This window comes from Ascidiella aspersa, chromosome 9 (genome assembly GCF_963924565.1).
Source record: "Ascidiella aspersa chromosome 9, kaAscAspe10.2, whole genome shotgun sequence".
Lineage (NCBI taxonomy): Eukaryota > Metazoa > Chordata > Ascidiacea > Phlebobranchia > Ascidiidae > Ascidiella > Ascidiella aspersa.
The window spans coordinates 16,701,088-16,728,737 of NC_139455.1; the positions used below are offsets into that span (position 1 = coordinate 16,701,088).

Sequence of the window (27,650 nt, forward strand, 5' to 3'; positions counted from 1 at the left end):
CCAAGTTATGCTTACACGCCTGGAGGCAGCGCAAGGCGCGTGCTTCGTCGAGCATCAGCATGACTCAGAATAGGCATTCAACGCGAATGTAAACGAAAGCAAGTTGGTTTCTGTGACGAAACTTGGCGATTAGCCGACTAGACGGCAATTAAGTCTGAGCCCACTCTTCACTGTTATGTTGTTTAGCAAATTACTTAAAACAACAAACTATAAGTGGTCTGACGGTGACTTTAATTGATTAAGCACATATTTTACTTTAAAAAAAAAGTGCGCGATTTTACGTTTAAAACCAATAATCCCGAGACTTCTGTGAACCGCCCCCTTGGAGTTTTTATTTACCTTCAACCTTTTTAAAACGGTAACATAACGACTAAAAACTGTTAACCTAATATAATTGTTGTTGAGAAAATTGCATTTCCGTCTTCACTTAAAATGTGTGATTTCACAGTGCTGTTTACCCATAAAAAATGGCTTAAAATATTTGGAAAGTGTCATGTAACAAACATTTTCACGTAGTACGAAAGCTTCCCAATAAAATCCATTATGTTAAAAAACATTTCAACGTCAGCCAACAATGATTACACACTTAAAAATAAATAAAGAAAGGAAATACTTTACAGTCCAGTTGCTGTCGCCTGCTTTGATATTTTAGCATAACTAATTTTCTCTGGGGTACAGTACGCACGGAATCGTAATGTAGCTGGTAAACGAATGCCAAAGTCAAAGATATCATCCTTATAAACACGTTTTTATAGGCCACTCATTTTATTGTTAGTTAACTTTATTTTCTCTATTTTGGCGAAATATACACAGCAGCACAAGAGTTCAAAAACTCTTACAATTACATATGGATATATATTTTATTTTCAAAGTAATATGTATCAACATTTATTGCAAAACAATTCCTAAAATAGCGAGTGGCAACTCTCAGCGCAATTGTTAATGTAGTACTTTATTAAAGGAATGGTATTTAAGCGCTTTGGCGGCAATTTGGTGGGTTGAGTGTAGGCAAGGATTTGGTTCTGAATACAGCATTCTCAATTGCACAAGTCGCTGTTGATTGAAGGACGCCAAACACCAGCACCCTGACAAGTGATCACGTCGCTCGTAGGCGGACTGCTGTTTTTACAGCGCACGGGGAGTTGGTGATTCGTGCTGTAATCTCGTCCGGGAAAGAAGTCGATAATTACTCCATCTGGAATCTGGACGGTCACTCGGCATCCTCTGGCTGCAACAAAAACGAACCAAGCCATTTTCATTTTACACTTAGGAGTTTTTCTGGAGTTTGTTCTTGTACGAGTTTTTAAAACTGAAAAATAATAAAGTTAAATTCAAAAGTTAAGTTCAAAAAATAAAGTTATCGCCTGCAAATGTCGAATACACTGTTCTATTGTGAAAAGGATCTGTTATACCGTTTGGCTTAATATTAGTCTGCAAACTAATATTGTACGGTATAATGGCAATAATAGCTCTGAGGTATTCAAGTTGAAACGAAATTAGCCCAAGTTTTGTTGCAACTTACAGCGATATTGTTGGCCAAAAAGCCTTTAGGCTACTAATTAAGCTAAACAACATCCGCTTTTATGTTTTCGTACTATAGACATACCTTCACAAACAGGAGCATTCGCGGACCAGCTGTAAGTATTCCTACAAACTGCCGTGAAGCTTCCTTTTAGTTTGTAGTTTGTTTCGCATGAAAATATAGCAATGCTTCCGACCCGGCGATGTCCAGAATTATATTCCACCCTTAGATGGTCGGACAGGGGGATTACAGGGCATTCTCTCCTCTGCTCAACAACTGGGTAAAAATATGTTGGATTATCGTTTTACAATATCATTTTGCAAGACCTACGCCTGGGCGGGGAAGATAGGTTTAACAAAGTAATTTCAAAAGAACTCTATCTGTCGTGACCAACAAAAGCAGAATTGTCTATACAATCCACAAATCTTGCTTGCTATAATGTTATATGCTAAATCCAACCGTACAAATTTATCCCAGGCCGTATAGTAATTTTAAAAGTGATTTACCTTGTCGCGGTGGGCATCGTATAGGGAATTCCCCGCTCCACAAACCACTTCCAAGACATCGCAGTTTAGAATTTCCAATCGGTGGCGATGTGGAGTTCTTGCACTTGAATCGAATGACGTCATTCACCAAATAAGGTCCGGATTGTTTCGAGTTGGATGTGAGTTGGATCGGAGAAACCGGGTTTGGATCATTGCATTGGGCTCCTGACATATAAAGGAAAATGACCACAATTAACCGTTGAAACGTGACTATAAAGACGTAAAATAACAAAGGGATTCCTGTTCGCAATCTGTCATCGAAATAGTTGGTTTTGTGTTACGACCATAAATACATGCCGGGATGTACAATAGTTAGTACTGTATTCTGATAGGCATACCCGTTTTGGGGGGCAAACATCATGGCCTCCCAGTTCGATGCCAACAAAAGCAATAAAATGGCAATTTACAAAGCCTTTATCCTCTTATTAAATCGTGTAAAAAAATGTTGTGTTTTATTGGTAATTGAATTTGTTGATAGAAATTTGTATTTCACGGTAGCAATTGCCTCGTTGAATTGCAAACTAAATATGGCTTCGCATCGATGACAATTTGCCATCGGATTAGCACCTGTAGTTTCCTATAGTGGTCAAATAACACTATCATTTGACATCGGACATCTCTAGCTAACAGTAAAATACTTAAGTGCACGACCTATCGTATATTTTGTTTCGATGTTACACAACAACGGAACAATGAAAAAAGTGAATTACTTTGAATTTACCTTAGTAAGTCACTTTAACTTACTGCAAAATGTGTCGAAATTCGACCAGGTCGATCCGATCACGCAAACCATGTTTCGTCCTCCGATCAAACTATGGTTTTGGTTCTTGCATCGCAATCTAAACATGCTGCCCACGTCATACTCTATTGCCTCAATTGGATTTAGAGTGGTTACCGTGCTGTGAAGCCTTGGCGATTGGCATGGACGATCTTTTGAGAAGAAATATAAGGAACTTGATTTCGGTGTTGTGTATTTTTAAAATAACGAAAATGTTTTGTTTTTATACTGCTGATCACAAAATAAAACGTAGTTAGACGTTTGTTTTAGAGCAGTGGTTCTTAACTTTTGGTAACCTGTTGAACCCCCATGTTATTTTGCAAGCTTTTGTCGAACCCCAAATTTTCGCCCAATTGCCTTCAACAAATTGGCCGGAATCAGAATTTTTGTTTCGGGTAAACATGAAAGTTGTCATGGATGACTTTAACACAGGGGTCAGCAACCCCTAGCACGTGTGCCAATGTGGTCACGTCACATGATTTAACAAAATGCAACCATTACCAAATTATTAACATTTTTGTTACATCACTAACACTAGCTCGGTTGCACATATTTCCAGTTCGATCAGAAGTGTTCGTGTCACAAATTAGTGTCTCTCTGTCGTATTTAACGTTATTTTTGTGACGGCTAACCGTTGGTATTACGTTACAATGCCCTAAAATTGACGTGATGTTTATTGCAATAAGCAGGGTATATTACATTAAAAGTAAGAATGCTTGTTTTTGGACAACTGAGAGACCAAGCTAAAAGCGAAACTGATAGTTACCACTTCTAGTTATCGGCGGAAAAAATAGGGGGCACAGTATTGTGTTTGTGAAAGCCGATTTATATGGCGCTGTTCCAGAATTCAACCATAGCGTTAAAAAAATTATTAAATCAACGCACAATATTTGGGTTAGGGTGGGTCAAGTATTATTATTTAATAATATTGCTTAACCTACCCAAACCCAAATAATGTTCGTTGTGTTAGGATTCTAGGCCAGCGCCAAATATTGTCCATGAGCCCTATAAGTGGATTGCTGTATATCCATTGTATTTTAGTTACGTAAGTGGTGAGGTACGAACCAGAATCGCGACTTAAAGAAATCGCACATTTGGCCGAAGTCGGACTCGAGCATATAGGCGTAGAAAAACAAACTTGATTGAGGTTTTTGCAGCAGTGTTTTCAAAAAAGTATTTTTAATTGGGGTTGCTTTTCCGATTACATTTATTTTAGGATGGTCAAGGTTGAAATAAATATAACCTACATGCACGTTTTTGTTCTGTGCTATATTCTTGTGAAACACCTTTTTAGTTCCGTTGTGATCGAACAAATTTGCAACTGGCATGTTTAAAACAAAAACCTTAATTTCCACTAAGGCAGGTCTGTATATAATATACGGCCCGCGCAAAATTTTGGTAACGATGTAGCCAGGGAAGGGCCACGGGGGCCTTGGCCCTCCAAAAATTTTATAAATATTGTAATCCTAATAATTTGTTTCGTACCGTTTATGAGCAGTACCACAACAGTCGATCACAGGCATGCCACACCTTTAACTGTCATGCACTGTAACGACACAAACGATGTAGTTGGTATTACGTTTGCCATGCTGATTAATGTAGTTTTACTACTGTTTTATAGTCATTTTGTTTTTGCTCTTTGAATAGTTTTTGAGTATTGTATTAAAACTCAGTCAATTGCCGCTCGAAACGTTATTCCATACGGCAGTTCAATCGCAAACGCTAAACAAAAAAGGTTCGAAGTCTCCCCCCCCCCCCTACATTATTTGGCTGGCTTCGCCACTGGACTCTGGTTCAACGTTTTGGCCCAAGTTGGACACTTGGGTTGTTTTTAACCGTCTCTCGGGTTGTTTTTAACTGTCTCCGGAGCCTTGTTTGCCAGTACAAAACCAAACATAGAAAAATGCTTGGCACATAAGTTGTTGATATTTTGATATTATTTATAAACTGGTACACTGCATACAAAAGGTTGCCGACCCCTGCTCTAACATGACGTCATATACATTTAATCTTAAAACACCTGTTGTTCTGTAGCCAACTTGTGCGCTAATATGCAACTGAAACTGGGCATAATCAAATTATAAAGCATTTATATAGGTTGAAGTGGTCAAACTTTCAATTTAAAAGGTCCGATGACGCCTGCCCTTGGCACATAAAAGAGATTCAAATTTAGCTGGAAATAACAGCATTTATGTTTCAGAGGACGTTCTCGCCGAACCCCTGAAACAGCTTCGTCGAACCCCAAGCGTTCGATCGAACCCTGGTTAAGAACCATTGTTTTAGAGTGAGTGTAGCGAAGTTGTATTGTGAAAAATCCTTCACGTCACAATGATAACGCGCAATTGTGCAAACAATTCAATTTAAAATGTTGGAGTCCAAGGTAATTTTCTATTTGCAAAAATACCTAATTAATTTATTTTTATTAAATATCGAGCCATGCCGCACCTCTCCCAGTTGAAATTATTGGTTACTAACTTAAGGTGAAAGTTCAGACAGTTACCAATACAATTAACTTTCTTAAAAGTCATTAAGAATTAGTAACGAAGTGTTTAAAATAACAACTGATTTCATTACGTTATTTTGCATATAAAAAGAAAATGCACAAATTACAATCAAACACACGAAAGTACTAAATAGTTATCTACTGTTGCACGTGAACAAATCTTTCAAAATTTCTCATTAGATACACTAAAGTTAGGTCAAAACATTTTTTCACAAACGGATTGAGTAATTCATTTACAGACACGAAATGAATTAAATTAATTCTACAAAATTTGCGGTACCTTTTTCGCAAAGTTGTCCGTCCTTGTTCGCAGGGCAATCGCAGCGGAAGTGTTCCCCGTTTGCAATGCACCTCCCTTCGTTTCGACACGGTTTGCCAGCACAAGGATTGAATTCTATAATCGGTAGTAAACTTTTGTCTTTACAAAAGTATTGTAATTTTTAGACAAAACTAAGGGTTTAATTTTAATGCAATCAAAAAAACAAAACACACTGCGAAGCTTATGATTTGTGTGTAAACCTGTTTTAGCGATACATATTCTATGTAAAGTAAAAAAAAAACATAGTTTTCATGATCATAACAGACCTATGTTTTAATTGTTGGCGTTTATGTGTTCGTGTTTGTGTTCTCTTCGTAAGATAAGTTTAATAGGGTGAATATCCTGATTGGTCGCACTGTCAACTGCAAAGGTTGAAATTTCTACGTTCGCCAGTGGATTAACTTTTGTGCACCTGGGTTCTACTTTCTGTACCCCCACCCGAAGGTGAATATAACGTTTTAACTTTCAGGGCAGGTAATGCTGTTTACACCCTATGTTAATCAACCTAAAATGGGGAGAAATTGTACGAATCCATCCTGCACTGTACACTGAAAAAGTGGAAATGTTGTTCTTTTGACAGTCGCTGTTTTAAATGAATCGCTATAGTGAGGACACTCTATACCAGGGGTTCTTAAACTGGGGTCCATGGACCCTTTGGGGGTCCGTAAATTAGTTTTAGGGGGTCCATGAACCGGCGCGGATCTAGGATTTCAGTTTGGGGAGGGCCATGAATTTTTTTCAGATATGATATCACAATTTTTTCAGATATGACGTCACAAAAGCATACCATTGCGTAACGTCAAAATTCAGGTAAAAATAACATCGGCTGGCCGAATAAACTAACTCCTGCAAAATAACGCGAAAAACAGACCTTTTGAAAGCACGAAAAAGTAATAAGGTTAGCCTCTACAGTGGGCCGGTTTCCTAGTTTGACCCGGTATGAAGAATATCGCTGAAAGACGCTACCATGTCTATTGTCTACACATGTTGCTTTTTCCCGAAAAGGCGAGAGCAACCGCACATGCCACCGAAAAAGCGCCGAGGGCACGTCGCAATAAAACCAGCGTTGTCTGCTGCGGTCAGCTGTGGTTCTTTCATGACACTTCTCTCAATTTTTAAGTTACTGTAGTTGTTTTTTGCCAAATAAGATTCCGGAAACGAGCAAAACTCTATGCAGAGTTAATCCTAACATTGGATAGGATATTCAAATCCTTACACAAGGGTCGGCAACCTTTGTGTAGTAGTCGCGGGCCAAAACCAAACTCCTGCGGGCCGCACAACATATGTTAAATGAGATTTTGTGTTATTACAACTTTATAACATTTGTGAATCAGGTGGGCCTCGGATTTTTTGCACTTTATAAAAGTGTATATAATTACTTTTAAGGAGGCAGTAAAGTCTTGGCGCAAATTCGCTAAAAAAGCGTATACTTGGTTTAAAATTCGAGTCCACACGTCGTCATCCCCCTACTACTATTAAAAAGTGTAATAAAACTACTTTGAGAAAACGCGATAAATTTTATAGTTAATCTATTTGTCGATTATGTTTGAATACGTTTTTCGTTTGTCCGCGACCCACTTGGCAGCTTTTCACGGCGCAACAATAAAGAAGCGCTGGTCTAGTTCAAAAATACCATCAAAACGTAAACACGCTGGATGTATAAAGACCATTAGCGCGAAGCGCGAAAATTTTTCGCATTTACACACTTAAAATAGTCAAAAAGTATTTAAAATGGACTCGTGTCTAATTTGTCAAAGAGGCGGCGGGCCGGATGAAGTATATTGGCAGGCTGGTTCTGATACAGATTTGCACTAACAACAAAAAAGTTTTTAATTGTACTTGGATTTAAGTGGGTTATTATATAGTCGAGGTCAGCGTACGGTCACTTAAGCCGTCTCTGCAAATCTGAAAAACGCCGCTTTGCGCGAGTGCGCGAAACGAATTTTACCATTTTTTTTAAATATTCATTATATGGCGCCATAAGCTCGTACACCACTACAAAGCTTAAAAATATGTCTTATTTTGGCGAAAATAGGCCATACTACCTAGGGAACCACGAAAATAAGCTGCCTATAAGTAAAAAAATACACATATTTTTTAGTTTGGGGGGGGGGGGGGGGGGCATGGCCATATATAGTTTAAGAACCCCTGCTCTATACTGACGGTCGCCTTTCTAACAGTCGAAATTCGGAGCCCAATCGAGCCGTTTTTTTTCTTGCATAGTATTTAGAGTCGTATTTAGTTTAAGGGCGAAACAAACATAAAAACATTAAAAAAAACACTCAACACCAAAATTACAACCAGCACAATCATTCTTACAAAGTCACACAATATTATCGCCCTTACCATTTTCGCAGATAAAGTGTCTGGTATACCAGCATGGAATATCATTCCAATTACCGTCATGCCAGTTCCTAACCACTGCACAGTGTTCCGAATAGGGTCCATTGGGTTCCCCAGAACGCCAGTTTGAAATCCCACTTTTATTAGTGTCTTCCCTTAAAGTAACCCTGGTCCCGTTCAACCATTTGAATTCTTTGTTGATACCAGGTCTCTTCATTCCAAAGTAAAAATCATAAAGAAAGCCTTGCGCTCGCAGCAAGCCAATTTTTTGGGTTATAAAATCTATGTCTTCTCTGGTGCGGGGTTGTGCCAAGTCGCCCCCCGCAGCACGGCACGTTGCTCGGGCATCATCGTAGTTCTTCCTTTGCGTTTTGAACTGAAAACGTAACTTTGGTGTGGCTGCGTTTAAAAACATGTGATGCGAATTTATTTAGCGACCTCTACTTATTCAACAAAATTGGTAATAGGTAGATTTATTGAATTACAAAATTATATTAGGCTTGCAAAATGCTAAAAAATAAAAAGTGAAACAATGTTTTTTTTTGTTTTTTAAAGTAAAACAAAAAGTGAAACAATGAAAACAATATAATTTTTCCTACTTTGATTCCAGACTTACTATTATAGCTGAACATATCTGAATAATACAGGTTCAATTTAGTCGTTAACGTTAATGCTTACCGACGCAGGCTGGAAAAGGGTGCGACCATTTAGCGCCGGGTAAACACGTCATAGACTCTTCGCCTATTAACCTATAACCCAGTTCGCAGCTAAATGCTGCCCGTTCGCCGATGGGAGTACTAGACGCCTGAGGATTGACCCTCATGCCCGGAGTTGGGTTTACCGAACAACCGGGTAATTCGCAGATAAAGAACATCCGATGGTTGCAGCTGACGTCATTCCATGATCCAACGTCATTCTTCCTCACCACGGCACAATTCTCAATATTATTAAAGTTGTTTGGTTCGCCTGTGTTAAAAAAATGGCGAATACCCTCATTTTCAAACCAAGGATAAAAAGTAATCCACCATCTCAGTAAACCTTATTGGTGATCTAATTAACATTCGTCAAAACATTAATTCCATTAAGAAATACACGAAGCCTTATCAAACGAAAGATTTATCAAGATATTTGGTGTTCTGTACCTTAACAGACGAGATTGAGACATGTCATATATAGTATTAGGTCATTCACCGGTAGTACTTTACTTTGTATAGAAGGCGTATCTTTATGGAATCCAAAAACGATTGGCAACAGGTTTCTGCTTGTCGATCACTGTTCCGCTGACGCGTAAATAAACAATAAAACTCAAAGTTTTTTTGCAAAGCAGCCTCGCATAGACAAAACATGACGTGACACTCGATAAGGACAAGTCGCGATGCAAAGAAAAAGAAGAAAAAAGAGAAGTGCTAACGGCATATATTGCGTAAAAAAGTAATCTTATGCGAGGTAAAATCATTTTTGTGATACAAAAATGTCACGTCATGTTTTATATCGCTTTGCATTAATTAGTTTTCTTCTGACAGCCTGATGTTTTGTTTTTGTTTTTAAACTTTTTACTTAACCTATACCAATTCCGTATGTTTTTGACCTTTTTATTAATTTTATTATTTTGCTTTGTATATTATGTATTTTACTTTACTTATAGGAACTGACGATGCCAGTATAGGCGAAATATATATACTTCCTTTTTTTAAATGTCTGATCCTGATTTTACTTTGGTTTTTAAACCTTGAGTTTTATTGTTTACTTTACTTTGATTACAAGCATAGTAAAGGTGAGATGCTTATTACTAACCTCTTAGCCAGTTGTGTATCCCATCGCTTTCACGTTCTCTGGTCGCCACCCGGGTGCCATTGATCCAGTAAAAATCCCCGTTTCTGTTCTGGTTTCGCTTCATTCCAATGTAATAGGAAGTTGTAAACCTTTCCTCGAAATCTTGCAACGTGGAAATGGTTCTAGTGATAAGATTGATGTCTGCTTGGTCCTTGGGTACAGCCAAGTCGCCCCCGCTCCTTTGACAGTGCTCACGGGCTTCGTCGAATTTCAATCTGGCAGGAATGAAGAGAAAGCCAGCAGCGTTTTTCACTGCAAACATAAAGTTGAATCAGCAACCTAAACGAAAAGACACCAGAAAGCCATCGCAGACTCGCCGAATCTGTCGATCTATGATGCAAGCAGAGCAAGCCAGAAAAACAACTGGCCTGCAGTGAGGTTCGAACTAACGACCTCCGGTCAAGCCGGGGCCGTCGCTCTACCAACTGAGCTATGCAGGCTCAGAGAGGAGCGACTCGAGAAACAACTATACGCCAATACTTGCACATTTTGTTAGTACAAGCAACTTCACACTGGGGGATCATCAGTCCGTATCAATCAATGAAAGACACACAAACAAATGTGTTTCATTCACTAAACGAAAAGAGTTGTAAAAGAAAATAATAAATTCAACATTTCCACGAGATTCGGGTCGAAGGTCTTTTGTCTTCTGTGTGCTTGGAATTCTTTTTGAAAGTGCGCACACACAGTTTTATCTGTTTGTCCATGTTTTATGTCACCGTCGTGGTTATTCATTAGTTTTATAGTAATCACTTTTATAAAACGTCTCTTAAAAAACAATGGCAAGTCTTAACTTGTTGTGATTTTCGTTTCATGGCAGTTTGCGAAATTCGGTCACCCCCATTCCCCAAAAGATTTCGTGCTCCGCGCGAATCTGAATTACGTTTCTACAGTAATATGTCTTGGCCCATTTTGAAATTGTGTTTTAGAACAAATGCGTCGAGCGTCTCATCGCACAATCGAAAATGAAAGTTTTGGAAACTGAAACCACACAAAAGCCTATTTTCGCGTTTGCGCAAATCGATAACATCTTTGGAGTCGGCCTATATAGCTTTGTAATGAAATGTAGCACATTTTTGAACTCTGGTTCCAACGTAAAACTTAAGGAGCTCAAGGAACTTTAAGGATAAGTAACTTTGGAATCATCTTAAGATTCTTTTTATGGCGTCACATATACATGAAGGTTTGTGACGTCACGTTTTGACGGAACTTCGTAACCATCTTTTAAAATTCCTCCTTAAAAATCGTAGAATCGCTCCCGAGTTATATAAAACCATTTACGTATTTTATGTGGCTTTTTTCTATAATAAAGTACATATATAAAGGAATTGACCAACCTGTAATGCATTGGGGCAGGTTAGAGGACCAGGAGCCACTTTCAAGGCAAGTCGAATTTTTGTTTCCAATCATCTGCTTCCCATTTCGGCACGAGTAAGTTGCAACGTCTCCAACGATCCATCTTTTAGAGGGAAACACTGCGACGGTGGGGTGACTTCGTTGGGGACAAGTGGCTCCTGTTAAAATAGCATTTTGTGTCAACTAACATTTGTCACGTAGAACAGTTTGTTTGCTATATATGTTGCGTAATTGTTATTTAATGCAAAAGACTTTACTTGGACTTAAGTTACTTTCCAATTACTTGACTAGGAAGACATTTCGAACACTGCATTTCAGGCAGCAAAAGTCTTAAAAACAGTTTTTTTCCAATAAATATAGAAAATGTATAAAAGTACAACACATTTGTTAGAAAGTTGTCCGGGGTTAACAACCAACAGCGTTTACAAACATTCCAACATTTAGATTCCAACGTTTTGACATTTCGATACAAAGATTACAACAATCAAACGCTTAGATATTGGACCTTGTGAAGAGTGGTTGGGGACCTAACTGGTATAAGGATGAAAGACACACACAAACATATGTGTTTAATAACATCTGTGATCTAGCCCCTCGGAAGTTGCTTTATGACCAACGATTACGGCTTCCGTATTAATAGTACACCGAAAAGCCATCGCAGACTCGCCGAATCTGACGATCTATGATGCAAGCAGAGCAAGCCAGAAAAACAACTGGCCTGCAGTGAGGTTCGAACTCACGACCTCCGGTCAAGCCGGGACCGTCGCTCTACCAACTGAGCTATGCAGGCTCAGAGAGGAGCGAGTCTAGAAACAACCATGCGCCAATACTTGCACATTTTGTTAGTACAAGCAACTTCACACTGGGGGATCATCAGTCCGTATCAATCAATGAAAGACACACACAAACATATGTGTTTAATAACATCTGTGATCTAGCCCCTCGGAAGTTGCTTTATGACCAACGATTACGGCTTCCGTATCGATAGTATACACCGAAAAGCCATCGCAGACTCGCAGACTCGCCGAATCTGTCAATCTATGATGCAAGCAGACTGCAGGCCAGTAGTTTTTCTGGCTTGCTCTGCTTGCATCATAGATCGACAGATTCGGCGAGTCTGCGATGGCTTTTCGGTGTAACTGGTATAAGGTAGCCCTTTAAGGGTGGATTGTAAAACTAAAAAAATAGGAATTCAAAATACATTTTGCCGTAGAAGTTAGTAACATTTCAAGCTAATTAAAAATTTCCACTCAAGTTATTTACCAATCAAAATTAATAAAGTCACAAAACACATCTACGTACTTTCGCATCTCGGCATTTCCCGTGAACCTGAGTTCCATCGGCCCGTGTACCCACAGGTCACAGTTGGTGACCCCTTTATGACGTAACCTCGCAAACAGGTGAAGGTCAACTTGCTGTCACCAATCCAAATACGCCTTCTGGACGGCGATCGTGTTGCATTCGGAACCTCAAGGTCGCGACACACGATTTCTAAATCAAGAACAACTTTTTATACATTGGTTTAATTCAGTTTAGCGATTCGAGCAACAAGTATAGAAGTGTTAATCTATATCCAGCAGTAAACTCATATTTATGCAAGTTTGTGTAAAGATGAACAGAACTTAATGCCATTGGTGCCACTAATATTTAACCTAGCACTTAAGGTAATCAACTAAGTATAAACTCGGGTACAAGATCTGATTATTTATTTTAATTCAGTTAACAGACAAACACAGACCGGTCTGGCAGTTTTTCCCTCTGTAGCGTCGAGTGCAAGAGCAGTAATAATCTCCGATCCTGTTCCGACACTGTCCATCATGTTGGCACGGATTGTTCGGCTTGCATTCGTTTGCTGAAAGGACAGTTGAAAGTTTTAGCGTTAGTCGAAAAACTCGGTAATTAGCCTGGACTAGTACACTGTTAACTATAGGGAAGTACGTAGGGAACTAAAAACGCTGGTAGGTGATCATATCAATAAGCATGTGAGTGTACAAGAAATAGGTAGCATCCTAACTAGGCAATTAATACCAAAATATAATGTAATCATGTAAATAAATAACTGATTATTTTAATACAGAAGCGAATTTGATTTTTAAACTCTATACAAAAATATTTTCATGAAACTGTTAACCTACTGCATTGGTCGCCTTTAGCTATTTCAATGTTGTCCACATCCAGCGAAGTCGGCTCCCGGCTCAAACCTTTAGTCACCGAAAACTCAATTCGCACGTTCTCCTCCGAAGCTTTTATGGCTACGTCAGTGCTCAGCCAACTTCTAACATTATCAGTTGGGTCTCCGCGCCATATTTGACGTCTGGCATAAAGTTAAAACTAATCAACGAAGAAAGTTTGTATTAACGGAAAATACTGTAAGAAAAAACTGATTGCAAAAGGTCATTTTAAATTAAAAAAATTTTGTTGGCCACATGGTGTCCTTAAAATCGTATAAAACATTTCTCGAAAACAACTTGTAGTTACTTCATATTTCAACAAAGTCGTTTTTACAAATCATATTCGCAATAAGGTTTAGGCTACCGTCTTTTAAATTTCACCTACCGCACGCCATCTGGGTTAACCAGATACACAGCGAAGTTTCTTGCCGAGGTTAAATTTCGGACAAAGTAGTAAAACTTAAGACAAAGGCCGTTCTTCCTTGATACAAGAGGCGAAGTGAGTTGTGATTTTGTTGCCACAAGGCTTGCATCAGAGAAGTTAATTCGAGCCACATATCCTACAATAAAATACCGGTAACCTTTAAGTTTCAGAGTTTGGTTAAAATCGGCGTTGTAAATAAGTCATTGTGAAATAGCCTAAGTTCAAGTCAGATTGTAAAAAATAACAAGTTACAGACAAATAAAGTCATCAGTTACCCAAGTCAAGTGAAGTCAAGCCAAATTGGAGTAAGTCACTTAGTCAAGCCAATATTGGAGCAAGTCAACTTCAAGTCATGTACAATAAAATACAAGCAAATTGTATTACGAGGGAAAAAATGTATAAAAAAAACAATTTCATGGACGAAAACACTTAATTTTAACAAATCATTTGACACAATGACTAAAGTCAATTTAAGTCATTTGAAAACAGTAACATTAGTGCACTTATTCATTAAAACCAATGATACTATATAACCTATATATATAGTATCATTGTTAAAACCCTGGTTGAAATTCACCCTTCAAAAAGTAGTAATTGTTAATAAGTTTCATGAAACATAACTAAAGGTTGATTGACCAATCGAGGCGTTTTAGATGTGTCTTAAATCAACAATTCACTATAGTCAAGTTTCTGATGAATCCATAGCAATAAAGTGTAGAAGAGCCTGTGTATAACAAATACAGACGCTGGCTCCTCTACAAAAGAAACTGTTTAAATTTGGTTTAAATAGAATATAAAACAATTTACTGAAAACAGATGCCTGTTTTTAGTTCAAGGTTCCAAATTCTCGTGATTGTCAAAGCTTCATGGAAACATACAGAAGGTTGACTGACCCACTCGAGGCGTTTTAGTGGTGTCTTTATTTTTGTATAAACTAACAATTTACTCTAGTCAAGTTTGTGGTGGTAAATCCATAGAAATAAAGAAACTGCTTAAACTTGGCTTAAATGGAATAGAAAACGAACTACTTTTAAACGTTGTTTGTTTTCAGTTCAAGATACACCCATTAAATTCATAGCAACGCTTTACAACTGAAGTCATTACGTAACTACTGTGGCAGCCTGACGCTGCAACTCTTGGCCTGTTTATTCATAGGCTCGAAAAGTCCTTTGTTTGCAAAGCCTTATAATGGTTTACCCCTTGGTCCGATTGCAACGTTTTCTTCAAACAATCTCCTCCACAACGAATTGTGCTGATATCCGCAGAAAGGAGTGTTTGTATTCTCAAAGTCGCAATCCTTGTTGACTAGAAAAATATTTTCAACGAACATTACTATATACTGTACAATAACTGTTCTACCAAAAGCACCAGAAGTTGTAATATACATTTTGTTAAAATGTGAAAGACAAATAAACTAATCGTAGTTCGAACCGTTAAAGGACGACAGATATTGACGCGCACTCACCAACGCACTCCGGCACCTCTCCCCACGTGCCGTTCTCAAGGCAAGTGGCTTCAGCTTCTCCCACCAGCTTGTATCCTTGGTCACAGGAATAGAACACCCGGCTCCCAAATTTGAAGTCGGATCGACTGCTGTCTACGGAGCCCATGGCAGGTGCGATCGGAGCATTGCATCTGACAACTACACAGAACAGTGTTTTGGGGAGTTTTGGTTTGCTGAATATAAGCTGGCGAAAAATTTATATTATGAGATCTTATAACGGTTTAAATTTTCCATAGTTTGCTGCATTTCTTTATTCAAGTTGCTGGCGTGATATTGTAATTGCATGATTTTGTACTTTTTTACTTATAACGTTTCATACAACATATTACAGAATCCTATATGTACTCTTGTACTCGCATCTCCAAGCATTATCCTCGCCCAATCAAATACGCATATTTCGTTTCCCGTTAAGGACTTACTTTCACAGGTTGGAAGCGATCCTCTCCATTTGGCATTGGCACCGCAGACTATGTAGTTCTGGCGTTGAGCCATCGTGTAACCTGAAAAATTAGTTTAGTTGTAAAATTTACATTAGGCTAGTTAAAATCAGGGAGTCTAACCGAGCCTGAAACGAAACTTTTGGATTGTTTCGAACCGAAACCGGAACTGAATCGAATTCCAAAAAAAATGTTGAACCTCAGCAGAGCCTGAACCGGAAAAGTCAGGCGGTTCCAATCCTTAGTTAAAACTATATACATAAACATGGGTAAGGGTAAATCGGGTTGATAACAAATGCGTTTGACCTGCAGTCTGTTTCGCTTGGACACATTTTTAGCTTCTGAGGTCAATTTAAAGGGGGTGCCCACTTCTTCGATAAAATACACTGCGTTGTGACCCATGTGTCCGCGCCGGCTCCGGTGTACCTGTTTTGCAGTCGAAGTACACTCTTGTCGCGTACTCGTAGACTTTTCCTCTTTGGACAACGTTTTTCGGCACCCTGGGCGCTTTGCATGTCTTCTTCGTACAGATGAATTTCAGTTGCGACCAGGCACCGTTTCGCTGACAAGTCACGTTCGGGTTACCTCGCAGGACATGGCCTACAGTACAAAAGCAAAACAATAAAATACTTGTTGCCTCGAACGACAGAATGGTACGTAAATCTATATAAGGGATTATTTAACTGGGGACGTCCACCCTAGGGAACGTGAAGCGCTTGGATAGGGGATAGGGAAGGACTCTCCGAAAATAAACTTTGTTTTCATCGATTTAATATTAAGGTTCGCTAAAACGAATATTTGTTTTTGACTAGTTATTAGTCATGAGTCATGACTAACACGGACTATTTTATTCCAATGACTTATAATCTATTCCCTACAAAATATCAATCTTGGATTTTCATTTCTTGTAGTTTATATAGTTCCAGTGGCATGGATATGGCAGAATACTTACTATACACATTATACAGTGTTGTTAGGGGAAATTGTACCATCAGGACATTCCTCGAATTTATTTGTGAGCCAATTTACTACATACATTTTCCAAAACTTTGGTTAAATTGTGCGTGGCGAGTTGGATAAATTGTGTTAAGGAAGGCGCAGCCCCAGAAAATTAAGAACCCCTGATATTCTAAAAGAGCAAACATTTAAGCCTGGTCTACCTGCACAATAAACACTCTGTTAAACACATGACTCTGAGTTCTCCCCTTACGGTATTCTTCACGTAATTTAAAAATGAGGACAGAAAGCACAAGAGTAAAACGTTTGACACAAAATCGTCATTTCGGTGAATAAATATTCCAATGTTGGCCCGACTCACCCAATCTGCAAGTATAAGGAACCACGGCCCCGACAAAAAACACGTCATCGTAGGTGTCAGCAAACGCGATGGCAGTGTCACGCGGTATGAGGCAGCCGGCTGCAAATCAACGAAAATCATGTTACAGAAAGGAAAGAGGAAATGTAACAGTTTTAAAAGTTACGGTCGGGCATTTAAAAAATTGTTTACCGTTTTTAAATTGCAAAAGTTTGACAATTTAAAAAATTATATATATATTAAGATAATACATATTTGGGTAATTACCCTTCAGAGGGAGGTATTACCAATTTAGATAGGCAAAGTCAGTTTTTTAATTCTGTGAGACGCTTTATCTGTGGGAAGTGAATAGCAAAACTAGTTTTTTTATTTCAGTGAGACGCTTTTTATGGGTTGTAGTGTTATTTATATCCATTTATTGATTGCAGATCATAACTTTATGGTTTTTCAATAGAGGTAACCTAATTTCGTTGTATAGGCCAGGGTGGTCTAAGGTTGACAGCATCGCGGGCCACAATACTTCACGCATATTCTTTGCGGGCCACAAACATACGGTTACAGGAGCGGATCAACGATTTTTTTTTTGAAGCTCCAGAAACTTGCTAGTCGGACTTGTGCGCAAATGAAATGGAGTGTTATTGAGACCGGAAAAAATGGTGCGCGCGAAGCGCGAAAAAATTGCGTACTTGACAAAACTGTTAATTTAAAAGACTGCTTTTCATAAGCTTGGAATGTTCGCGGAAACCGTAAGTATCTTAGTAAAGTTTCAAGAGCGATGTTACACAATCGCGCAAAAATGTATTAACCAGATAAATTTGGGTAAAATTGAATCTTAAAAAGGGTCAGAGCGTTAGTCTTCAGTCACAATGAAAACCTCTAAACAATACTTTTCGGCAGCTTGATATATTTTATTGTTTATTTATTTTTTTTTTATTTAATAGTAATTTATAGAGGGTCATACTTTTTATGTAATGTTCATATCAAAAAGACGAAAAACCAAAAGAATTTCAGAAAAGTTCCATATAGGACGCACTGCGGCTTTCTTAAACCGGTCTAACACATACCCAAAATTAGGCTTTCTTGCCACCCCCTGAATCCAAATTTCATGAGCGATAGGAAACTGGTTTATTTAATGGTAAAGTGTAATCATACCCAAACAAAACTGTTCGTTGATCACTCATATTTCTTTTAACCCTCAAAGGTATTACACATAATTCATTACAATAATTCAACAGTGCTTGCGGGCCACGAAAAATGATGTCACATGTGGCCCGCGGGCCTGGGTTTGGACCACCCTGGTATAGGCTATTCGGGAAAAACGACGCCAAAAATGTTAAAATCATTGTTAAAATGTATTCGAATGTTTGTTTTGACGACAATTTTTTTCGCTGCGTTGTGGATGGTTATAGTAAGGTAGTTTATTTTACTTCAGTTGGAAAGTACCTCTGTGTCCGAAATAACATTTACTGTCATAAAGGCGGCTCGCCTTGCGGCACTGCGCAAATCTCGCCCGAAGCTGCGAACTTTCAAGTTCTGCTACGCAGATGACTCACGGTAGCAATTCGGGGGTTTCCCACTCCACTTGCGATCGGACCTGCAAGTCCTGGTGGCCGTCCCGTTCAAGATGTGTCCAGCGTTGCACACGTACAGCACTTGGTTACCGTACGTTTTCTGGCTTCCCTCTATCCTTCCATTGGGAAAATACGGCAGTTTGTCGCAGGGCGCCTCTGCAAAAAGAATTCGAATTTAAGCTTTAAAGTCAGTCGCTTACAAGTTGCGTTGTTGTGGTGTCATCTAATATTTATGCACGGTTTGCATTCAGAAATCTTGCAAGTATCAGACAAATGTCGTGTTTTTTAAATACAAAACGCCCTCAACGTTTAAGCCATAGGCGTTGCACTGCAGCCTAAACTGTCGAATGAGGCCGATAAACCAACTAAAATCAAATCCTCAGGCGTATTTATTTTACTTTTTGGTACACTTTGGATTCAAATGTTAAGATGCGAATTTGTGTTGTTGAAACAATAACGTTGACGCTACACAGATAGAAGGTAAAATCATATTACTATACTGTATAAGCACTGAAAATAAAGAGGTAAACCAGTGTTTTAAGCAGTATAATAAATAAAGACACGACCAACTAGCACCTTATCCGATAGGTTCTAGGTAAAACTAAAAGGGTGAACAATTAGCAAGTTTGATATCCATGGGATCGTAGGCTAATCGATCGATTGCAAAGCTATTGCAGGGGTAATTAAAATTGCCAAGCATCTAACGAATAAAAGGCTAAAATGTTATTTGAGATACGTTTGTTAACCAAGTTATTATGCTAAACTTTCTTTTTTGGTTGTACCAGAGGTCTTACTCGGATTATAGCATGTCATTCCGCAGAAATTGTCACATAAACAATTCTTGCGTACTCCTCTACATTGCGTGTCGTTTGTGCACGGTTTTCTACAGTTCCGACCTTCTTCGACTCTCAAGGGCTCCGCCGGGCATTTTTTGTCTTGTGCCAGTGACTGGGATACTGCGAAAATGTTATGGTATACTAGGTGAATTGCCTGACTTATTTTAAGGCTGTACGACAGCTACCTCTTTTTAGGTCTTATACTAGTTTCTTTAGTTAAAATATTAACTGAAAAGCACTTGTAAAGCAGCGAATGCACTTTAATTAAACGTTTTGTATAACATGATATATATTAATTTACATACGGCAAAAATACTGGAAATTCGTTTTACAAATTACAACATTTAATACCTAGAAAGCAGATAATGAACAACTCTAAAACAAAGCGCCAACCCATCACTGTCAAAGAATAATCCTGATACTTTAGTCTGGCTTGCGTTAACATCTAACATCTCAGTAAAGTATAAGCATGCTTTATTTCTGCCTACAGTTCATTTAGCGTTTGAACCCGCAAATGCGCAGAATGAATCACTAAGCCTAAGGCAGTATTTGTTTTCGGCCACTTTGCTTGCTATACAAAAATCTACGCCTATCCAGCTTACACGTCGAACCATAGAAATAATTTAACTAAAAAAACGTTTTGCAGAATAGATTATAATCGGACGTTTTTATACAAAATAGACATCTTTATACGTTCTAGAGGCGACACTCATTTAAATATGGCGCTGTAACTCTTTTAGCCTCTGGTTGCCAAAAAGTAAATTTTAGTTTTCATAACAGCTGAAATGCAAGCAAAAACTATTTCAAGTAAACATCTTCAGTTTTTTAGGTTATAGTTCTGACTAATTTTTTCACGAGTATATAGAATCGTAGACAATTTAAAATTTCATCTTATATTATACACACAAATTAACACATTTGGAAGCTTAAAAAAGGCCAAAATTACCATCGAACTGTTTTTGGCCATAATATGTAACTTTACCTTGTATGTCTTTTAGATCCTTCTATATGACTTTTTAAAACAAATTTGATGGAACTGTGCCTTTTTTATATTAATGCGCAGAATTTTATCAAATTTAGACAAGGAGCTGATTTCTAATCGTTGGGTACAGACGCAATTATTTTGCATTGGTTCTTAAAGATTGGTTCAAGTGAGTTAGAGTTATTCTAACAAGGATAATTGATTTAGGCTTCAGTCACTAATACAGGACAGCCCACTCTACACAATTTATAAATGTAACAAATTGATGATTGCTGTATATTTTAAAGATCACTGCATAAGTATTTAAAGTGCATATCACAAAAGCTAACTGATACAAGATAGAACATTGAAGAGAACAATTGAAGAGATACAAATCAAGAATTAAAATGAAGTCAGAGTGATTATTGCAGTGTGAAACAACAATGATAAGATATTGAGATTTTTCAACGACATTGGTTACATTGTTCAATATTCTACCTGAACAAACAAATTATTATGCATTTTAACTACTGAGAGAAATACTTGCGAAGCCTAAACAATAGCACTTTGTTACCTGTGGTGTGGTATAACCATTATTTAAATTACTGTTTGTAGAACTCTGGCTGATAACACACAGTCTGTGCATACAACAACAAAAAAACATTGCCCAGCTTAAACCAAAAAACAGTAGCTAAGAAAACACACTTTGATTAAAAACACAGTGGAGAAAGTTAAAAAAAATGGCGTTCGGAAAAAAAATACAATACGAGTGCAAAGAGTTATTTTTCGCTACCCACATAAAACAGTCTTAGCTTTAATCAGTCTGGCCTCTATCATGTCATGGGACCTTTAGGACTGTATAAATAAAACGAATATTGCAATGTAAAAGCAGAAGAAAAGAGCAGCAAACGAAATGGCAAAGACGGAAATACTCACACCGGTGGCCAGAAGTATTTATTTTTTCGTATTTACCCTCATATTAAAACAGCCCTAGGCACTTTTAAGTAAGTAATGTCGGCCAGAAATTTGGGTTGCTCAAGATTTGAATAGGTTCACTGTGCATTTCAATTCGATACTGACATTTTGGTAAAACACCGATCCGATGCAGTACAAAAACGACACAGAAACGAAACAGTGATAAATTCAGTAACGCGTTAACCAAAATTGAGAAGTAATAAGCTGCTATATAACAACGTCCCTTCCAATTTATAGGGTTCAAACGGGGTTGTACACTGTCCTGTGAATTAGACGATTGGTCGACAGTCGAATGGGGGTAGTGCAGTGACAAGTCAGATGTTTCCACCAGAAACTTCGAAGCTCTCGTTTGGCGGGACAAGCAGGTAATAAGAGCTCGGACTACCCCCGATCGATTCCGAGGGGGGCACTTGAGGGGTGCAATCGCCCTCGGTCGGAACGCGATTTGTGACACCGCGAAGACCGTAACAACTCGTGTCGTCTGTCTCGCAAGCAACCAGCGACTTGCCCCTGTAGCTCTCTCCGGCGTCGTGCTCGCCCGGGACACGGCTGGCCAACTGTTGGGCCTGGGCGTTTCGGCGCCGGCCGTCGGGCGAGGAAGCCCGCAGCGACTTGCGCCGAAGATTTTCCATCTCCAGGCTCTGGTCGTCGAAGATGCTGGGCAGGCAGCCGTCGCTCTCGCGCAGCTTGGCAATTTGCAGCAGCTGTCGAACGGAAATCTTTTTTGTTTTCAGCTTTTAACTTGTTAGATTAGTGTTTACTGAACTTGTGCACACCAGTCAACGCAATGCACTGAACTTATAGAAACATACACCACCCTGTTGTGCTGCAAAATGAGCTATTAACGGTTAGGAAGATAATTAGTACCTCACAATAAATATTTGGTTATGATTTCACAAATACAATATACATATAAATAGTATCTTACAAGCTACGTACGCTCAAAAACATGGTGTGCCATGTACACTCCAGTCAGTCTGGTAATAAACCTGTTTATTTATTATGATACCTGGTCATAGGCTTATTGTCATGCGGTTTCTTATACACAGCACACCCCCATCAACGTGGTATACCTTTTACCAATTCTGCTACACCCTGGGGTGTACAATACACCGGGTTGAAAAGCACCTCAATTTAAAGTGGGGGTCCCAAATAGGATGAGAATTAAATGTATATAGCTCGCGAATGTCTGAACAAATCCACTGGCATTTGATAATCAAACTAAATAGGTCATTATTTTACAGCCTAAATTATGTAAAAAGATTCGTATGATAGGTGTGGAACGTTTCGTGCTGTTCTGTTCCCTCCATAGCTATAACAATTAAGCAACTTAAACAAGCAAAATTTAACTTAAAATCAAAACAGAGTTCACATGTAAGTGTAACCAAATAAGGTACCAAGCCATACATTTTCACTAACCTGGTCTGTTTGTGATATCGATCCATATTCTAAAACAATTAAAAAAGTTTAATTATGATAAAGATGTAATTTAAAGATTAAACTAAGTACAGAACTTAGCAAAATCAGTTTGTTTGAAAGTTATATGATAAATATATTTCGTTACAACACGCATTATCAGACGATGCAAACTAATTTCGGTTTAATAAGTTATGTACTTAGTTTATCTTTATCATTGATGTGACACCAAAATCGTTTTTTTGTTCACCATTCGGATTCAGGCATTTTTTGTTATTCGGAAGAAAATTCTGAATGATGCAATTTACAATAAGTGATATCTATTGTATCTATACATTTATAAAATTAAATGTATTAATTTTTTACGTATTCCAAATAAATCAGATTAGTTTCGAGTAAAAATTATAAATACCTGGAGGAAAATCGCTGGTATGGAATCCAGAAACAGGGCCCAAAAACGTGCCAGTGCTAGTTGAAATCTTAAACACATTGCCATGTTTTATTAAAATATTGTGGTTTCATAAACCATTAAATATATATGCATTAAAACTGCCTAGTTACAATATAGGATCTTATTAATTAAGTTGGTTGCAAAAGTGTAGTTTTCTTAGGGGTTAGGTGTAGTCTTTTAATGTGAAAAATAATTAACACTAAATGTAGTACACCAGATGACATCTTAGACTGACCGAATATGTCAATCAATGACGTAAGCAAGGCAGGCTAGAAAAACAAATAGCCTGTTTGAGGTTTGAACTCAAGACCTCTAGCTATTCAGGGGCCGTCGCTCTACCAACTGGCTCAAAAGGAAGTGAGTCAAGAAACAACCAAACACCAATGCTTGATACATTCTGTTAGTACAAGCAACTTCAAATTGAAGGGAATCTACAGTACTATATCATTCATAAAATATACGCACATATTCCTGTGGTCTATCCCTTCTGAAGTCGCGTTTTTACCAACGATAATAATTCATCAATCTAACCTGTGATTGGAACACTGGTGAAGTATACCCATTGGCAGATGACAATCCTTGCATATCTGTTTGCTGAGGGCTTGCAGCTCTAAATGAACTATCTGCATCGTGACTCCATTGTGCCAGTCCAGGCTGTAAAAATAAGTATATACATTCGTAATAAATAAAGGCACAATTTTTTTTCAAAGTTACAGGCAAAACCAAACTCAATAACACTTTTTATTGAATATATTAGCATGTTGCACTACTGAAACAGTTCCAGACAGCCTTTCATTAGAAATAAAAATAATTTATCTGGTTGTTTTGTTTACAAGGGTGAATTTTACAAAAATATACCTACAGGTTTGGAAGAATCAAATGAAAACTGGGCAAGTTGTTGTTGCTGCTGCTGAAGAGTTTGGTGTCTAAATAACAGTTCACTTTATTTTATTTTGTAAGTTTGGCTTAATATTATAAAATGGCATATACTTTTATACCTTTCACTTTCCTTTCGGTATGGAGGTGGTGCTTCTAGTGGAAGATTTTGTAAGATGCGGCAAAGTTTTTCTAAAATATTGTTAAGGAAATTATTTATAGTTTCAAGTCACCAACACAACAGAACTCAAAACTAAATCACGAACATTGAGTGCACAATTTTTGATAATAATATACCAGTGTTGTATACAGGTCATTATGAAATAACTTAAGTCCAAGTCAAATCATTTGAAAAATATGTCAAGTCAATTTTAAGACATGTCATTGACATAAAAGTAAACTGTTAAACTATTAAAATTGGTAAAACCCGTCCGCATACAAACGCAAAATACAGCAATAGAAGGGTTTAATGTGCATAACTTGATGTACAAGTCAAGTCATTTGTCCAAAAGACTGAGGTCAAGTCAATACAGTCCCAACTTTGTTCCAATTACCAGAGTTTGTTCCAATTACCAGATAATATAAAAAGCAAAATTTGATTTGATTCTGATTTTGAATCGAATCTAAGGATCCGATATTCTACTTCAAACATCCCTAAATAATATACTTCCTTGAAGTAACACCGCTTCTAAAGGAGGAACAAGTGTGCACCTTTTTAACCAGGTTGCCACCAGATTTGTTACAAAATACTTGCAAAGAATGCATAGCATGACCTTCTACAACATTAAGAGCAAAACCTTTCAGATGTACATCCGCACACATTCAATGCTCAATTACATCAAGTGCACATTAGTGCAATGTAACTGTTTGGTGCTTTGGGCCAGCCTCAAATAGCATTTGTTTGAACCAATAAAAGAAAACTTATTAATAAAATTAGTTTATACACAATATCTATAACCAAAATGAGTTAAAATGTTATAAAAGTTCAATTTACACAATATGTTATTCACCTTTGTTCTCTGGTGTATCTCGCAGAGCGGTGAACTGTGCCCACAAACGTTTTGCAATATATATTTGTGTAGGGCTGCTGTGCTTAATCGCATCTCTCAACTGAAGCAGACATGACGGGCCAGATGCTAAAAATTCAGTAGAAATGGTTGATACTGGTTGGAAGTAAGAGTGGTTTGTATTAAAGTTTTGTGCCTATATTTTCATACATATATAAAATATATATGTAGATATATATAAAATTGGTCGCAGGATCCTAACGCAATGCACAATAATTGGGGTAGGGTGTGGGTTAGCATTAGAGTTTGGGGTCAAGTATTAATATGAAATAATAAATATAATAATATGTACTTAGCCTATCCACACCCAAATGCTTGTTACAATGCTATGATAGGGTTCTAGACCAATGCCTAAAATTAATATCAATTCAATAATTACCTTTAATAATGTCAATCAGCTTTTCGACTTTACGCCTTGTGGTTGTGTGGCTGCGAATTTCCTCGCAATCATCACATGTTAGTATTCTTTTTGATTGAAGCCACGGAAATAGTTTTTGTGGCTCAAGGTTTTCACACAGAAATGGCCGTTCCTCATCTAGAACCTAATGATGTACAATATAACTCAATGCAATAATTTTTAGGTTTGTTATTATGTACGTAAAAAATTAACCAAAAAAAAAAAAAACAAACGGTCCACAAATAACGCATACCACAATGCACATTATTTGGGTTAGCATTTGGGTGAAGGTGGGTCTGTAACGGAAAATTTGGTCCAGGCGTTGGAACAGCCGCTAAAACAGGTCCGGCTAGGCCAAAACTGGTTCTGCCTTAAAAATCGCTTATTTATCCCTAAACTCTAACTGGACCAGTTTTGGCGCTTACGACCAAAATCTATCCGGGCGGACCGATTTTGGCGCGACTGGTCAAGTGATATTACTAGTAATAAATATAATAACACTTGACCCACCCACACCCAAACGCTAATCTGCACCCTAACCCAAATAATGTGCGTTGTGGTATGTGGTATTTTTTTGCTTTGTTTTTGCATAACTTTGTACGTACAAAAGTGAAGGAGCGCCTAATTTTCTGTAGACTGTATAGTGTATACTTAAGTGAGGACCTACATTTCAGTTACTTAATAGTTTGTATGTTTTCTCTGCATGTTACAAAATACAAAGTCTTTTTTTTCAATACCTGTTTTTCCAGATTATGCAAAAAGCTGTCTCTTTTATATGATACTGTAAGGGAATCCATATCTATATAGTTCTAATTATGAACAAACAGAAACCTTATTAGTTTCTAAATAGAAACCTGTTACGGTCTACTACACATTTGGCGCAATGTTGCTTACTAAAGCATGACATTTTATAGAAAAACAAATTTGATTAGTATTAGATTATTTTCCATTGACGTAAGTGGGCTAAAAAACAAAATAGGGAGAGGAAATTTGCCCGGCAACCAGCTTCCGTACTTAAAATTTTTTTAAGTTATTTTATTTAATTTTCCATTTTAGAAGAATGAGCCAGTCCCCAAAGTTTGAAATTTAAAGTTCAGTAAACGGCTAGTATAGTGCCTTCTTTCTGTAGGCCTAATATTTTCACACCAAGTTCTATAATTTAATGTTATTTGGTAAATAACTCCATTGCACGTGTCTAAACCCCATAATTTTCTTTTTTACGAAAATACCCTACTTCCCCCTACAAAGTACGCTTTTCCCCGTAGGTATTCCCTACCACCTACTTTAGGCGAAAATACCCTACCGTAGGGTAATATCCCTACGAGTGGCAGCCTTGCCGCCAAAGATCTTTGGTGTCAAAAGCTAACCAATCCCCGTCAGTGACGTCACAGCGTAACTGTAGCGACTCATTGTACCAGTTGGTCAAATTTCTTTCATACTTACGTGCTATGACGTCCGTTTTACAAAGTTGCGTTCTGTGGCAAATTTATTGTCTTTCCGCTTTTGTAGTCTAAGCACTGTTAATGACACAGCTATAGTGTTACATATTATATTCAGCACTTTTTGTTTTGACAAGTCTCTGTCATAAGTGTTGGGTATTTCCGCTGTTCTGTAGTTTGAATCTGGTCGTTCTTCTGTCATTGAATATCGGTTATCGTCGCCCAGTTCCGATGCGAACTGTGTGAGCTACAGGCGTTTTACGATTATCGCGATCGGTTAAGAATATGAATATCGGTTATCGTCGATTTAAACCCTTATTCCCCATATCAGTGGCATCGTGTGTAGCATCGTTGGAAAGGTGTGATCAAGGTCTACCCCAATTTGTTGGTTGAACGGTCGGCAAGTGAAAATTTCCCTTCATTTTAAGGGGATGCTACTGGGAGCAAAAATCGCGATATTGCTCATATTCAATTATGAATACAAATTTTCTAAACCTTGAGATTTTTCCAATTTTCATTTTTCATTGGTCAAATACGCTAGACTAAAACGCCGTGCTGAAATTTCGCCCAGTTCCAATGCGAACTCTGTGAGCTACAGGCGTTTTACGATT

General features: G+C 37.9%; 2 protein-coding genes across 2 annotated transcripts; both read right to left on the minus strand.

The window, feature by feature from the left end:
* Nucleotides 1-702: 702 nt before the first annotated feature.
* LOC146133280 (sushi, von Willebrand factor type A, EGF and pentraxin domain-containing protein 1-like) lies at nucleotides 703-19,900 on the minus strand. Its single transcript, XM_083396481.1, has 21 exons — nucleotides 19,809-19,900; nucleotides 19,416-19,577; nucleotides 18,604-18,777; nucleotides 17,054-17,152; nucleotides 16,162-16,335; nucleotides 15,718-15,798; nucleotides 15,260-15,436; nucleotides 14,992-15,099; nucleotides 13,756-13,930; nucleotides 13,335-13,513; nucleotides 12,938-13,051; nucleotides 12,502-12,690; nucleotides 11,181-11,357; nucleotides 9,805-10,095; nucleotides 8,689-8,976; nucleotides 8,014-8,409; nucleotides 5,629-5,742; nucleotides 2,812-2,997; nucleotides 2,029-2,232; nucleotides 1,607-1,798; nucleotides 703-1,228 (listed from the first exon to the last, which is right to left on the minus strand). The coding sequence occupies exons 1-21, from the start codon at nucleotides 19,852-19,854 to the stop codon at nucleotides 1,038-1,040; spliced, it is 3,717 nt and encodes a 1,238-aa protein (XP_083252607.1). The 5' UTR covers nucleotides 19,855-19,900; the 3' UTR covers nucleotides 703-1,037.
* Nucleotides 19,901-21,003: 1,103 nt separating this feature from the next.
* LOC146133281 (uncharacterized) lies at nucleotides 21,004-26,425 on the minus strand. Its single transcript, XM_083396680.1, has 9 exons — nucleotides 26,338-26,425; nucleotides 25,583-25,745; nucleotides 25,147-25,272; nucleotides 24,259-24,328; nucleotides 24,123-24,186; nucleotides 23,792-23,914; nucleotides 23,222-23,288; nucleotides 22,813-22,841; nucleotides 21,004-22,097 (listed from the first exon to the last, which is right to left on the minus strand). The coding sequence occupies exons 1-9, from the start codon at nucleotides 26,395-26,397 to the stop codon at nucleotides 21,708-21,710; spliced, it is 1,092 nt and encodes a 363-aa protein (XP_083252806.1). The 5' UTR covers nucleotides 26,398-26,425; the 3' UTR covers nucleotides 21,004-21,707.
* Nucleotides 26,426-27,650: the final 1,225 nt, after the last annotated feature.